The sequence below is a fragment of the Dipodomys merriami genome, unplaced genomic scaffold (genome assembly GCF_024711535.1).
Source record: "Dipodomys merriami isolate MVZ:Mamm:240054 unplaced genomic scaffold, mDipMer1.0.p SCAF_5, whole genome shotgun sequence".
NCBI lineage: Eukaryota > Metazoa > Chordata > Mammalia > Rodentia > Heteromyidae > Dipodomys > Dipodomys merriami.
Genome location: NW_027206068.1, coordinates 42996065 through 43009769, shown reverse-complemented (window position 1 = coordinate 43009769; position 13705 = coordinate 42996065). Strand labels below are relative to the sequence as shown.

The 13705-nt window shown below is 36.1% G+C and overlaps 1 protein-coding gene across 11 annotated transcripts in view; it reads right to left on the bottom strand.

Annotated features, from left to right (window-relative positions):
• The window catches only part of Ppp1r9a (protein phosphatase 1 regulatory subunit 9A), a 265581-nt gene that overhangs the window by 74149 nt on the left and 177727 nt on the right, over window positions 1–13705 (bottom strand). For all 11 annotated transcript variants that reach the window (XM_069996521.1, XM_069996524.1, XM_069996528.1 and 8 more), the window contains one exon: window positions 3116–3251. In XM_069996521.1, coding sequence (XP_069852622.1) covers window positions 3116–3251 — 136 coding nt within the window. The remainder of the gene's footprint in view (window positions 1–3115; window positions 3252–13705) is intronic.

Sequence of the window (13705 nt, the reverse complement as noted above, 5' to 3'; positions counted from 1 at the left end):
TTACCTGTGCATGTTTTAAGAAGGCATTGTGTAACACACACAAAAAGGAGAACACAGAAGCCACAGAGGAAGATGAGAGAGCAACCTCAAAGGAGTAGACTTGAACCTTCACACTAAAGGGAGGATTACTTGGAGTAACACAGGAGGCATCTGATTTCTATTTCTGCAACTTGTGGAACAAAGTGAAAATTCAGCTGAAAGCAAAACTCAAGTTTTTGCATAACATTTCAGCATTCAATTACTCTTAGACTCTAATGAAGATGATACTAATGGATTGCTGCCTTGACGAATTCTCCAAGTGTCCAATTTCCCTCTTATTAAGGAAAACAAAACAAAGATTCAGAGAACCTAAGTAGTACACTCCCACCACTCAAAACAGGAACTCTGCTAACATCTTTTGTTACCTTTTTCTGGGCATGCCTTAGTACAGAAAAACCCACCCAAGACTCCCCTCAAAAACTCCCCTCAAAAAAAGACTCCCCTCATTGCATGGCCCAGACTTTGGTGCCAGGAAAACTATTTTAATCCCAACTTGGTGAACTACTCTTTCATCACTAGGGAAAAAAACCCTTTGCCTTTCTAGGGGCAAATATCTCTTGTGATTCTTTTAAAGATTAAATGAGGCTAGGCGCCAGGGGTTCATGTCGGTAATCCTAGCTACACTAGAGGAAGATCAGGATGATGATAGTGATTCCAAACTAGCCTGGACAAAAAAAAAAGTTTGCAAGACCTCATCTCAAGATAAAACGCTGGATGGTTTAGCTACTATGGGAATATGAATAGGAGGTCCAAGCCAGCCCAGGCAAATAAGACCTTATCTAAAAACTATCCAGAACAAATAGGGTCAGGGGTATGGCTCAAATGGTGGAACACCTGCTAAACCAGCAGGAGCTCTGAATTCAAACCGCAGTATACTATCACCATATGTAAAAAAAATAAAGTAAAACAAAACAAATATGGAGATCATGTAGAAAGAGACCCTTGCCAACTATCTGATAAAACTATTTAATTGCTCCCCTTACTGCTAAAATTACCTTCTCAGATGACCATCAGCTCCACTGGCTTTCCAAACAGGCTAACAAACAAAACCCTAGCAATCTTCTACTTAGTATAGGTTCCTGTATAAAGGTTGAGCAAAATTATTTTTGTGTTACTTTAAATTATTACATTTTATAAAAATCATTCACACACATCCTTAACTTCTAGCACATATCCATAAAGTGAGCAACACAACACACACACACACACACACACACACACACACACACACACACACACACACACGCAAGCTTTAGCTGCTTGACTGAAAACTGGGGGATAAATGAGATCAATGATCAATTCCTCAAAATAACTGGAGGAATCACATGATAAATGATCTACAATGTTCCTCAGAAAAGTGTGAAAAACACACAACAGTTATTTTCTCTCCTTATTTAAATCTAATGTCTTTTTTCTTTTTTTTTTAGAAACAGTCTCAGGAGGACCTTGAACTCACAATCCTCCTGTCTCAGCCTCCTGAACACTGGGATTATAGAGGGGCACTACCACACCAAGCTCTAGGCCTGATGTGTTATTTCACTCTAATGGAATATGAGAAGCTAGAAAAAATTTGGAGGCTCAGTCCAATCCTGTATAGACTCAAGGCCATTCAGGTGCTAGCCCAAGCTTGGCCTCCTCCCTTCCAACCACTTGAGGTCACTCTACTCCCCTGAATCTACATCCAATATCTTTGCAGAAGAATGAGAGGCAAAGAGCAGTTTGTCAAGAATGATTCTAGAATTCTATCTACAGTAGGCTCGCAGTCCGAGTAAATCAATGCCCCTAATAAACCACCAAACACTGTAGCAGAAGATTGAAAGCTAAGTTTACAAGGTCAAATAGGTTAGTTTCAAAACCCAAAGTAATAATTTCATATCTCAGTAAAATTAGAAAATACTCATCATTTCAAATGGACTTTTCAAATGAAGGAAATAGAATGCTAAGATTAATTGACTCACATGAAGATTTTCTAATAAATTACTCTTTGATCAAAAGTTAGTTGGCATACCACTGCTAATTTTTGACTATAATGAAGGAAGAATATACACATTTGGGTTAAATATACATTCAACAATATTTGAATGGCTATTTCTTAATTTTTTCTATATACTTGTTAGCCACCAACAAAAGTAGTTTTTTTTCCTGGAAAAATAATATATTCAGATGAGCAGAGGCTAAACATGTAAAATTTCACTATGCTTATATCAATTGAGATAAAAATGAATATTTATCTGAATATTCATTTATGAGTATGGAATACTACAACTAAATTGTTGATTGATCTAGTAAATATGGAACATATGCATGTTTGAATGTGCTTATAATAAAGCATGTTGTCCTATTGTATCAATGTACATTTGGCATGACATTAGAAATAGACCAGCATCTGTGTTACATTACAGCACACAAGAGTTCCAGAGAACCGTTTTCACTTGGGGGTTAGCTTCTACTCATTTACTTGATCTTCTACAGAGAACAGGATGTAAAATTATTCCAATATGTATCTACCCCATGAAACATTTGCTAGTGAAAGAGGTTTGTTCTGTGTTTTGTTAGCACAAATCATAGTGAGCAGGTCTAAAGAACTTTCTCTTCCTCTGGGGGTGGGGCTGCCTCTGGAAACACTCAGCCATCTTTAGTACTTTTCGGTGTATGTTTATATATGTATGGGTATGTTTTTCCACTTAAAATTGTTTACTGATTCCTTTGAAAGAGTATCATAGGCTATTGTACATTTGGAATAGATTGAAGAAAACATAAAACAGAGAGACCATCTAACTCCAGCAATAAAGATAACTACTCTTCCATTTTGGGTGTTTCTACTTTATGTTTCTATGAATTTCTTTATAACAGTATGGGTAAAGTCAGAATACTATAAATAGGATCTATGACTTGATGCATACATATCTGATACAAGTGGCATTTCCTTTCTGTGAGGATGAATTTTAGCACAATATAGACATATCTTCCCCATGAAACTGCAAAGAACCTACTACACTGTTGCAGTCACACTAGAATCAAAAACGGTGAACAATTCAGTGAGGATGAATGAAGAACAAGTTTGCCGTCTTCCTACCTCATCATCATCAGCATCATATTGGGCATAGTGCTGCTCAAGCAGCTCTCTCTGGCGCCTCTCTTGTTCCAGCGTCTGGCTTATCAACTGGGCAACCTCGCTCACTTGTCCTGGTTTTTCCCGTCCAATGACAAATCTGTGGAAATAGTTAATGAAGACTAATATAGTAAGGACTCTCCAGCAAGAAGGATTGCTGAAAAAAGTGGCCAAGAACAAGATCTCAGCAATCTATCAAGACCCAAAAACGTAGCATGGCTCTGGTATTTGAGTCCAAGTCCCTATGGGAAAGGAAAGGTTAACTGAGCAATGACATTACAGACACAGATCACAAAGGACAAGCACAGGATCAAGGAAAAGACCATTAAAAAATGAACACTTTAGAAGAAGCCATCATGGATATAGTCCATTCAGTAGTAGTTTACACATCTGGATGTTTGGGGAAAAAATAGTTAGCCAACATACAATTTTCTGTATTTAAATTGTACTAAATAAATTTCTAGAATTTAAGAATCATTTCCACAACAATGTCCATCTTAGTGAACATAAAAACTGTCTCAAAAACATTTCAAGGTAGAACATGAAGTGATTAGCAGAGGTATAAACTGATTTTCCCCTAAATTAGGAAAACTTTGGAATTATAACCACATAAGCAGAAAAAGCCAGAAGTGGCACTGTGGCTCAAGTGATAGAGTGTTAGCCTTGAGCTGAAGAGCTGAGGGACAGTGTCCAGACCCAGGGTTCAGGCCCCACAACTGACCATAAAAAAAAAATAGAAAATAGAGATCGTATTTTTGTTTTGTTTTTAAAAAGAAAAACTAAAATAGTAAGTGTAAATTAATCACTTCAATGGGAGAAAATATGAGCAGCTCAAGAAGTATCTGTGGATATTAATTCCTCAAAGAAAACAATCCTAAAAAATATTTATTGCATGTCATATCACTTATCAACATTGGGTATCCTCTAGAAATTAATATTCATTTAATTTCTTCACATTAATATATGGTTCTATTTTTTAAAACACTAATAATATGTCTCTAGGATGTACTTATCTCTTAATTTTATTATTTTGAAAGTTATGTAGCATAACCTTGTTTTTATAATTTACTAGTACTTTCATTTAAATTTAATATTTAATACTTAATTTGTATTTGTTTAATGTTCATTTTAATATGTTGCTTACTTAATTTTAAGAGACGTAGATCACCATTTTTGCACAAATATAATGAAGCACTAAATGCTTATACTCAGATATTCACAGTTGTGTGTGTAGAAATACTCCCATGTAGTTTCAAACTAAACTTAGCTATGAAATTAAGCCTGGGTATTCATTCTCTTTTGAATTATTTTCATTTGGGAAACAAATATAAACAGAATTAATACTGTAAGTTTTCTTTCTTCCAATATAATTTAAACATAACAAGATACATTTATTTAAAATATTCAACTCAATATGTGCGCAAATATATAAACCTGTAATGATTACATCAATTAAAATATAGAACACTTCTATGAACCTAAAGTATCTCCTCATATCTCTTTCCAAGAAATCATCTTCACCCTGTCCTCATAGTTAAGTTTTCTGAAGTTCCATATAAACGGAATCAAGATTGTCTAGGATTTTAGCTCCTAATAATGGCTTGCAGATTTGTCCTTATTGTTGGAAGTAGCAGGAATTTGTTCCTTTAGTGACTGAGTAGTATTTCATTGTATCAGGAGTATTACATTATGTCTATCTATTCTACTAAGTATAGGTGCCTTTTGCATATATATATGCTATATATAGTTATGAATAGCTAATAATAGAATAAGTAATATGGTAAATATACAATTAACCTCTGAATTGCTTAAATTGTTTAAATTTTGAATTATTTTATATTCCAAAAAGCATGGCATGAGATGAACTCTATATCTTCACTAACAGTATTGACTTTCAAAATATTAACAATTCTAGTGGGTATCTAGTGATATTTCACAATAATTCATTTCTAGTGCTTTGTTGACTAGTGATATTAATTATTTTTCTTGTACTTATTGAACATTCATATCGTTTAATCAGTGAAATACCTTTAAAGCCTAGCCTAACTCTAAAAAACATTTTTGTTACTGAGATGAAGTGGTTCTTTACATATTCTGTATACACACTGTTCTGAATAAATATGCATGCACTGCATTTCAGATGCACACACATGTGTATACACACATGATATATTTAATCTGTAGTCTTTTTCCAGTTTGCATCGTACCTCTTCAACTATTCAAAAAAGGTTTCAAGGAAGTCTTGTTTATCACTTCCTGAAAAAAGAAATTCATGCCTTTTGCTTTCTACTTATAAAATTACTACATGATTTAAGTTTTTTCTCTTTTAAAAATTTTATTAGGATTTAATTTTTTCTCTTATTTTTTTCTTAAACTACTAACATTTTATTTTTATATCAGGTCTCTAACTTTAAATTAATTTCATGTATTATGTGGTTAGCATGAGGTTTATTTTTCCAAAATAAATCAACAGTTGTTTCAACACCAATTGTTAAAAGATTGTCTATTGCAATAACTGAATAACATGAATACATTTGTTGAATATTAGTTGACCACGTATGTGTTGACTGATTTCTGACTTCACTGGTGTGTTTATACTTTTGCTAACAACATAGTTTTTTGTTTGGGTTGTTTTGTTTTATTTACTTATTTTTGGCCCTGGGGCTTGAACTCAAGCCCTGGGTACTGTTCCTTAGTGTCTTCTGCTGAAGGCGAGCACTCTACCACTTGAGGTACAACTCCACTTTGGGATTTTTCAGTAGCTTCATAGAGTTAAGAGGCTCACACACTTTCCTGCCCAGGCTGGCTTCAAACCCTGATCTTCAGATCTCATCCTCCTAAGTAGTTAGGATTACAAGCTTGAGCCACTGACACCTGAAAGTTTCTCATTTACTATATAGTAAGTCATTAAAAAAGGTATGAGTTCTTTAACCTTATGTGTCATTTCCTCTGCATTTCCATATAAATTTTATAGTAAGTTTGCCAATTCCCAAAAGCTCAATGAGCCTTGCTTGCAATTGCTTTGAATCTACAGATCATTTTGTGTTGTGTATGTGCTAGTCCTGGTGCTTGAACTTAAGGCTTTGGTTCTGTCTCTGAGCTTTCTGTTCAAGGATAGTGCACTACCACTTTAGCCACTTCCAGCTCCACATCCAGCTTTTATTTTATTTTATTTTATTTTGTTAAGGTGATATACAGAGGGGTTACAGTTATGTAAGGTAATGAGTACATTTCTTGTTACCCTTCCCCTCATTTTTCTCCCTCTTTTCCTTCCCTGTAATTCGCAATCCCCTGCAAGATGCACAGATAATTTCCAATAAATTTTCTTGGTAGTATTGCTGTTGCATGGATTTTTCCCCCTCTGTCCTTTGTCTTACCATTTTGTTGTTCCCCTTCCCTTCCCTAGTTCAGATAAATGTATATACAATACCCAGGATACCAAAATCCAATGCAGTGACAACAGGGGATAAACCATGGCGGGGGAGGAACACAAAAGAAAAAAAGAAATCATTGTGTATATATATCACATTTTCTTGATCCATTCATCTACTGAGGGGTATCTGGGTTGGTTCCATATCTTAGCTATGCTAAATAATGATGCAGTAAACGTAGTTGTGCTGGTAGCTTTAGTATGGTTTTGTTTGTCATCATGCCAGTAAATACCCAAAAGTGTGATTGTTGGGTCATAAGGGAAGCTCTATGTGGAGTCTTTTGAGGAACCTCCATACTACTTTCCAAAGTGGTTGAACAAGTTTATACTCCCACCAATAATGAAATTGCACCATTTGTTAGGAAATTGAAAGATTTGGAAAAAATTATATTAAGTGAAGTAAGCCGGGCCCATAGAAACATAGGTCCCATGGTTTCCCTTATTTGCAATAACTAGAATAAGACTGAGACAAGCAGAAAAGGTCAGATAAGTTGATGGTAGGCGAAATGAACCCCAAGATGAGGACTCAAACGGTTTTCCTTTCTTGCTATAGTTTTTAACATATGTATAAGGTGATTTTTTTTGTTGCTTTGTATGTCCCTCCTCCACAGTATAACCCCTGTTTTCACTGTATTTGATGTTGGTATAATTTGGGGAGGGGAAAGGAAAAAACAAATTGTTTAAATAGGTGGACCCATTGCAACAATGAAATATATAAGATGCTATATTGAAAAATGAACTTTACAACTTTGGTGGGGAGGGGGAGTGTTAGATGGGAGGGCAGGGATGGTAAGGGAAAACAAAGGAGGAAGCAACAACGCTTGATAAGAAAAAAAGAAATCACTCAGTATGTTGAGAACAACAACAACAAAGAAACATCTCTTGTGTTTATGTCTTGGAGTTCATTTCACTTAGCATCATCTTATATGGTCATATGTACATAGCCATTGAGCTATTTTTCTTTCTTGTATGTTTTTTATTATAAAAATACTGTACAGAGGGGTTACAGTTACATGAGCAAGGCAATGAGCACATTTCCTATCGAGCACTGTTGCCTCCTCCTTTGTTTTCCCTCCACCATGTTGCTTCCTCCTTTGTTTTCCCCCTACCACCCCTTCCCTCCCCACCTCCACAACTTCCCTCCCTTCCCCCCTTCCTCGCCACTGAAGTTGTAAAGTTTGTTTTCAACATAGTGTCTTGTACATCTCATTGTTACAATGGGTCCACCTGTATCCATATTTAAGCATTTTGTTTTTTCCCTTCACCTCCCCAAATTAGAGAAGTGTATATATAAGATGCAGGGCACCTACATTAAATACAGTGAAAACAGGGGTTATACTGTGGGAGAGGAATATACAAAGCAACAAAAAATCATATGGTACATTATAGATACATTACAAACAATATCAAGAAAGAAAAGATATTTGTATCCCTACCTCGGGGTTCATTTTGCTTATGTGGTCATATGTACATAGCTTTTGACCTTTTCTGTTTGTCTTAAACATGTACTAGTTATTGCAAATAAGGAAAACCATGGGACCTATGTTTCTTTGGGCCTGGCTTACTTAACTTAATATAATTCTTTCCAAGTCTTTCCATTTCCTAACAAATGGGGCAATGTCATTCTTTCTGATGGAAGCATAGAATTCTATTGTATATATTTTTCATAGTTAATTGGAGATAAGAATCTCAAGGACTTCCCTGTCAGGGCTGGCTTTGAACCAGGATCCTCAGATCACAGCCTCCTAAGAGCTAGAATGAACTGGGTGAACCACTAACCATTAGGCTATGGATAATTTTTAAGAGAAGTGACAGGTAGACAATATTAACTCATCTGATCCAAGAATACAGTATATCTGTCTTTATTTGGATTTTTGTGTTCTCAGAACATTACATTGTAATGTTCAGTATACTAGAGGAACAGCTTATTCGTAACTTGTTTTAATTTTTAAATTTCAGCTTCTAGTGATTTGTTGCTAGAATACTAAAACTCAGCTTTGAATACCAGCCTTATTTTCTGCAACCTTGCTAAACTCACTCTCTAGTCTTTTTTTTTTTTTGTCGGTTGTGTGACTTGAACTCTGGGCCTGGGCCCTGTCCCTCAGTTCTTCAGCTCAAGGCTAGTGCTCTACCACTTGAGCCACAGTGTCACTTCCGCTTTTCTGGTAGTTTATTGGAGATAAGAGTCTCACAGAGTTTCCTGCCCTGGCTGGCTTTGAACTGCAATCCTCAGATCTCAGCACTTGACTTCACTCTCTAGTCTTATATAAAATTTGTTTACTTATTTATTTAGTAGCTCTTTAGGATTTTATGGTCACATCTATGATGAAGGAAGACAATTCTGTTTCTCTATTTGGCATCTATTATTTATTTGTTTCTTTGTCTATTGGTTGACTTACTGTGCTGTCTTAAGACATCCAAAATATGTTCAAAAGAATGTGTATGAAAAGACATCCTTGCAATCGCTACCATTCTAAAATATGAGCCTTGGATTGTCTAAAGATACATAGGAAGATTTCATCTAGAGATACTATTGTTTCTATAACTGAAATACAAAGTCCCTTTCCCCTTCCCCTTTTTTTGTTTCCCTCTTCACATTCCTATAGTAAGAAAATTTATTAGGAAAGAAATACACTTCTGATAGACTGAAATCAGATAGTTTCTACCATGAGAATAACCTACAGATTGCATAATATCCTCACAAATGATCCCTCTTTCTCAAGTCAGAATTATTAGTGATACCAAAATGAAATGAAGTGCATTAATAACAAACTTTCAGATGAAGCAAGCACTGTTTTACATGTCATAAGCAATTAGCAGTTTATCTGGGTACTGGTGGCTCACACCTGTAATCCTAGCTAGCCAGAGACTGAGATCTGAAGATCTGGTAGAAGGCAGCCAGGACAGGAATGTCCATGAGACTACTGGAAGTAGAGGTGCAGCTCAAGTGGTTGAATGCTAGCCTTGAGAAGAGGGGAAAAAAAGCACTGAGACAGCACAAAGTTCAAGCCCCAGGACTAGTAGACACACACACACATACACACACACAAATAGAATTTTAAATCCTGAAGATATGGTCAAAATCCTAGCTTGGGTTTCTGAGTCTGTCTACATCATTTAGCATTCTGCACTATTGGCCTAATATTGGTTTATATTAAAAATAGCTTTATAGTCTGATAAAAAGAAAATGATTACAATTTAATATAGCACAGACAACAGAACTCATTAATAGTTTCACTTTTTAAAGTGTTATTTTGAAGTATACCTTTCTATTTTCTCTAGCAGCTATTTTGAAGTGGTATAGCACCCACTATATTTTTCTTTAGAGTCTTATAATCTAGTATAAATTATGGTACAGATAAGTATGAACTAAAGGGAAACTATGGCAGTTGAAACCAACTACTATCTTGGCCTATTTTCTCCATGTGAAAATTAGTGTCTAGTCTTGATGTTCTGAAGCAATGATCAAATATTAAATTCAGTGTATACATGGAAGGACTTGAATATATATTATTATAAATTTATTTTGTATCTATTAATATTTCCAAAAATATACATTGAGTTATATCTATAAGCATAATTGAATTCATGTATATATTTTCAAAATAATATGTGTATGTTTCCATATCTATATGAATTGAGTTACATGAGTTATAACATCAATTGTCTTTATGTTCGTAATGATTGCATTTCTTTGTTGTTTTGTTTTCCTTTGTTTTTTGGTAACTATTTCATTTTTATACATTTTTATTTTAAAAATACTGTACAGAGGGCACATTTCCTATCGAGCATTGTTGCCTCCTCCTTTGTTTTTCCCCTACCATCTTCCTTTGTTTTTATCTTGTTTGTTTGTTTATCTGTCTTTGGGAGGGTAATTGGGGGTACAGAAATGGAAAGACAAAGGGTGAAGACATGCAGCAATGGTACTCACTAGAGACTACTTGGGGGGATGGGAGGAAAAAACTGAGAGAGAGAAGGGGTGCTATTGACCAAAAAGAAGTGTACTTGTTACCTTACTCATGCAACTGTAACCCTTCTGTACATCATGTTTATAATAATGACTTTGAAAAGACTTATTGCTTTGTTAGTTCATAGGAAAAATATGTCCCATTAAGATTACACACAGAAGCCGGGCGCTGGTGGCTCACGCCTGTAATCCTAGCTACTCAGGAGGCTGAGATCTGAGGATCGCGGTTCAAAGCCAGCCCGGGCAGGAAAGACCGTGAGACTCCTATCTCCAATAAACCACCAGAAACCCGGAAGTGGCGCTGTAGCTCAAGTGGTAGAGCGCTCGCCTTGAGCTGAAGAGCTGAGGGACAGCGCCCAGGCCCAGAGTTCAAGCCCCACAACCGACAAAAAAAAAAAAAAAAGATTACACACAGAATATGGTAAATACTGAATTCAGCATAAAATATCATAAGTAAGATAATTTTAATCATGGATCCAGACTATGGATATGTTAGTAATAGTACAATTTAGGAGTTGTAAGATTCAAAAAAGGAAAAATGGCTTTGGTAGTATGAATGTTAGCAGGAATCATTCAAATACTAAATACTACTTCCTAGTTTTGCAACCCTGAAGCTAACATTCCTAAGCCTCTGCTTCTATATTTGTAAAATGCACACAATAACTACAATATCGAATTTGGGGAGAGGAAGGGAATAACAAAATACTGAAACAGGATGACCCATTGCAATAATAATACTCACAAGACACTATGTTGGAAACTTAACAACTTCTGGAGGAGGGTGGAGAGGAGGGGGAGCAAAGGGATAGTAGGAGAAAAACAAAGGAGGGGGTAAAAATATTCAAGAAACGTACTGATCACCTTACCCATGTAACTGTAACCCCTCTGTACAGCATCTTTACAATAAAATAAAGCTAAAAATAATTATAAACCACATAAAATGTTGAATTATGCATCTAGTGCTTTAGAGTGTTTAATGAATGTTTGCTATGGTTTATTTGTAGGCTGTGCACTAAACTATCCAGAGATGGCTGAGTGCATTTTCAGTGCTAACTATATACACTGTTTCATTACCACTTATCACAGTTTTAAAACAGAGTTAAAATTTTAGGACTGGGAATGTGGCTTAGTGGTAGAGCGCTTGCCTAGTTCAATTCCTTAGTACCACATAAACAGAAAAAGCTAGAAGTGGCACTATGACTCAAGTGGCTGAATGCTAGCCTTGAGCAAAAAGAGGCTCGGGGATAGTGTCCAGGCCCTGAGTTCAAGCCCCAGGACTGACAAAACAAAACCACCACCACCAACAAAAAGCTGCGCACTGGTGGCTCACGACTGTAATCCTAGCTACTCAGTAGGCTGAGATTTGAGGATCACGGTTCAAAACCAGGAAAGTCCATGAGACTATTATCTCCAATTAACCAACTGAAAACTGGTAGTGGCTCTGTGGCTCAAGTGGTAGTAGCACTCTCTTTGAGCTGAAGAGCTCAGAGATAGCACCCAAGCCCAGAGTTCAAGTCCATGACTGACAAAAAAAATTAAAATTTCAAACCAACCATAGGAAAAGGATAAAATACTTGTTCTAAAGAGTAACCTGAACATAATGTCTTGTACATCTCACTGTTCAATTGGGGGTGGGGGGAAAGATGGGAGGGCAGGGATGGTAAGGGGAAACAAAGGTGGAGGCAACAATGCTTGATAAGAAATGTACTCATTACTTTGCTCATGTAATTGTAAGCCCTCCTTACGGTATTTTCACAATAAAAAAAACTTATTAATAAAAAAAGAAAACAAAAAGAAGATGAAGTGAGTGGATGAGCTGCTGGGCTGAGAGTGTGGCAGTTTCAAAGGGTATTGGGAGACCTGGAGAGTCTTCCCAGTTTCACACACACAAAAAAAGAGTAACCAGAAAACTTTAATTTCTTTTGCCTCTGGAGTATAAAAAGATGGATTAAATCATTCTTCTCTGCCTCCTTCCCTTCTTTCTTTCCTTTCTTCCACCTTTCCTTCTTTCTTACATTCTGCAGGGATCAAACACAATGCCCCATGCACGCTAGACAAGTGTCTCTGGCATGACTGGCCACTGAGTGACAACCAAGCCCTCATGACCACTTCAAGTGAATGATGAAAACGGACAAATATACAATTTAGCCAGCAAAAATCAATTCCTCTACATATTCATCAAATCAACTTATTTTTCTGAACAACTGATTATCCATTTGCTTCAGCTGTGATAACAAAACATATATTCCAATTGGCCATTTCTTGTTTTCCTTCCTTCCTTCCTTCCTTCCTTCCTTCCTTCCTTCCTTCCTTCCTTCCTTCCTCTCCTCCTTCCATCCTTTTTTTCTTTTTTCTTTTGTGGTACTCAGGCTTGACCTCATGGTCTTGAGTTTGAGAGCTAGTGATACCACCTGAGCCATGCCCTTTAGTCTGGCATTTTGCTATTTAATTGGAGATAGAATCTCTAAGGCTTTTCTGCCTGGGCTGGCTTCAAACTGATTCTCTAGTTTTCAGCTTCCCAAATAGCTAGGATTTCAGGCATGGGCCACAGGCATCTAGTGAATAAGTCTGTTTATAAACGTAATATTTCTTTAAAATAATTTTTCTGGTTATTTTAAAGGGCTTTTTGTTTGTTTTATTGTTTTTTTTAACTTTGCATTAACCTAAATCAAAGCAGATCATTTACTTTGGGTAAAATCGCTATAAAAATGAGGTAACATTCCCCAAATCCACATAGCTATTTCAAATAAAAATAGAGTGGTTTCCAAACTTAGTATAGATAAATAATAGTAACAACAAACTAAAACCTACAGTTAAGGCCTATGTCTTTACAGAGCTATTTCCCACTGTTTAAAAGACTTACTATGTTTCAGCTGGTTTATTGCACTAAGAGAAATACACTCACCCCCTCCTGAGATATAGTAAACAAGGGCAAATGGGTCAGTTGTCTCTTTTCTTTTCATCTATGGCCAGACCAAGCAATGTCTATGTCTTTGTGAGTTTAGATGTCTAGACTACATGGGATTTCTTTGATTAGATTATCAAAGTCTCTGGTGAGCTGTCAAACAAGACATAAACAACTATAAAACTGCATCTGTTAAACTAAGTAACAAATAGCCTTCATGTTCTATGTCAGTGACATGGGGATTAAGTAAAA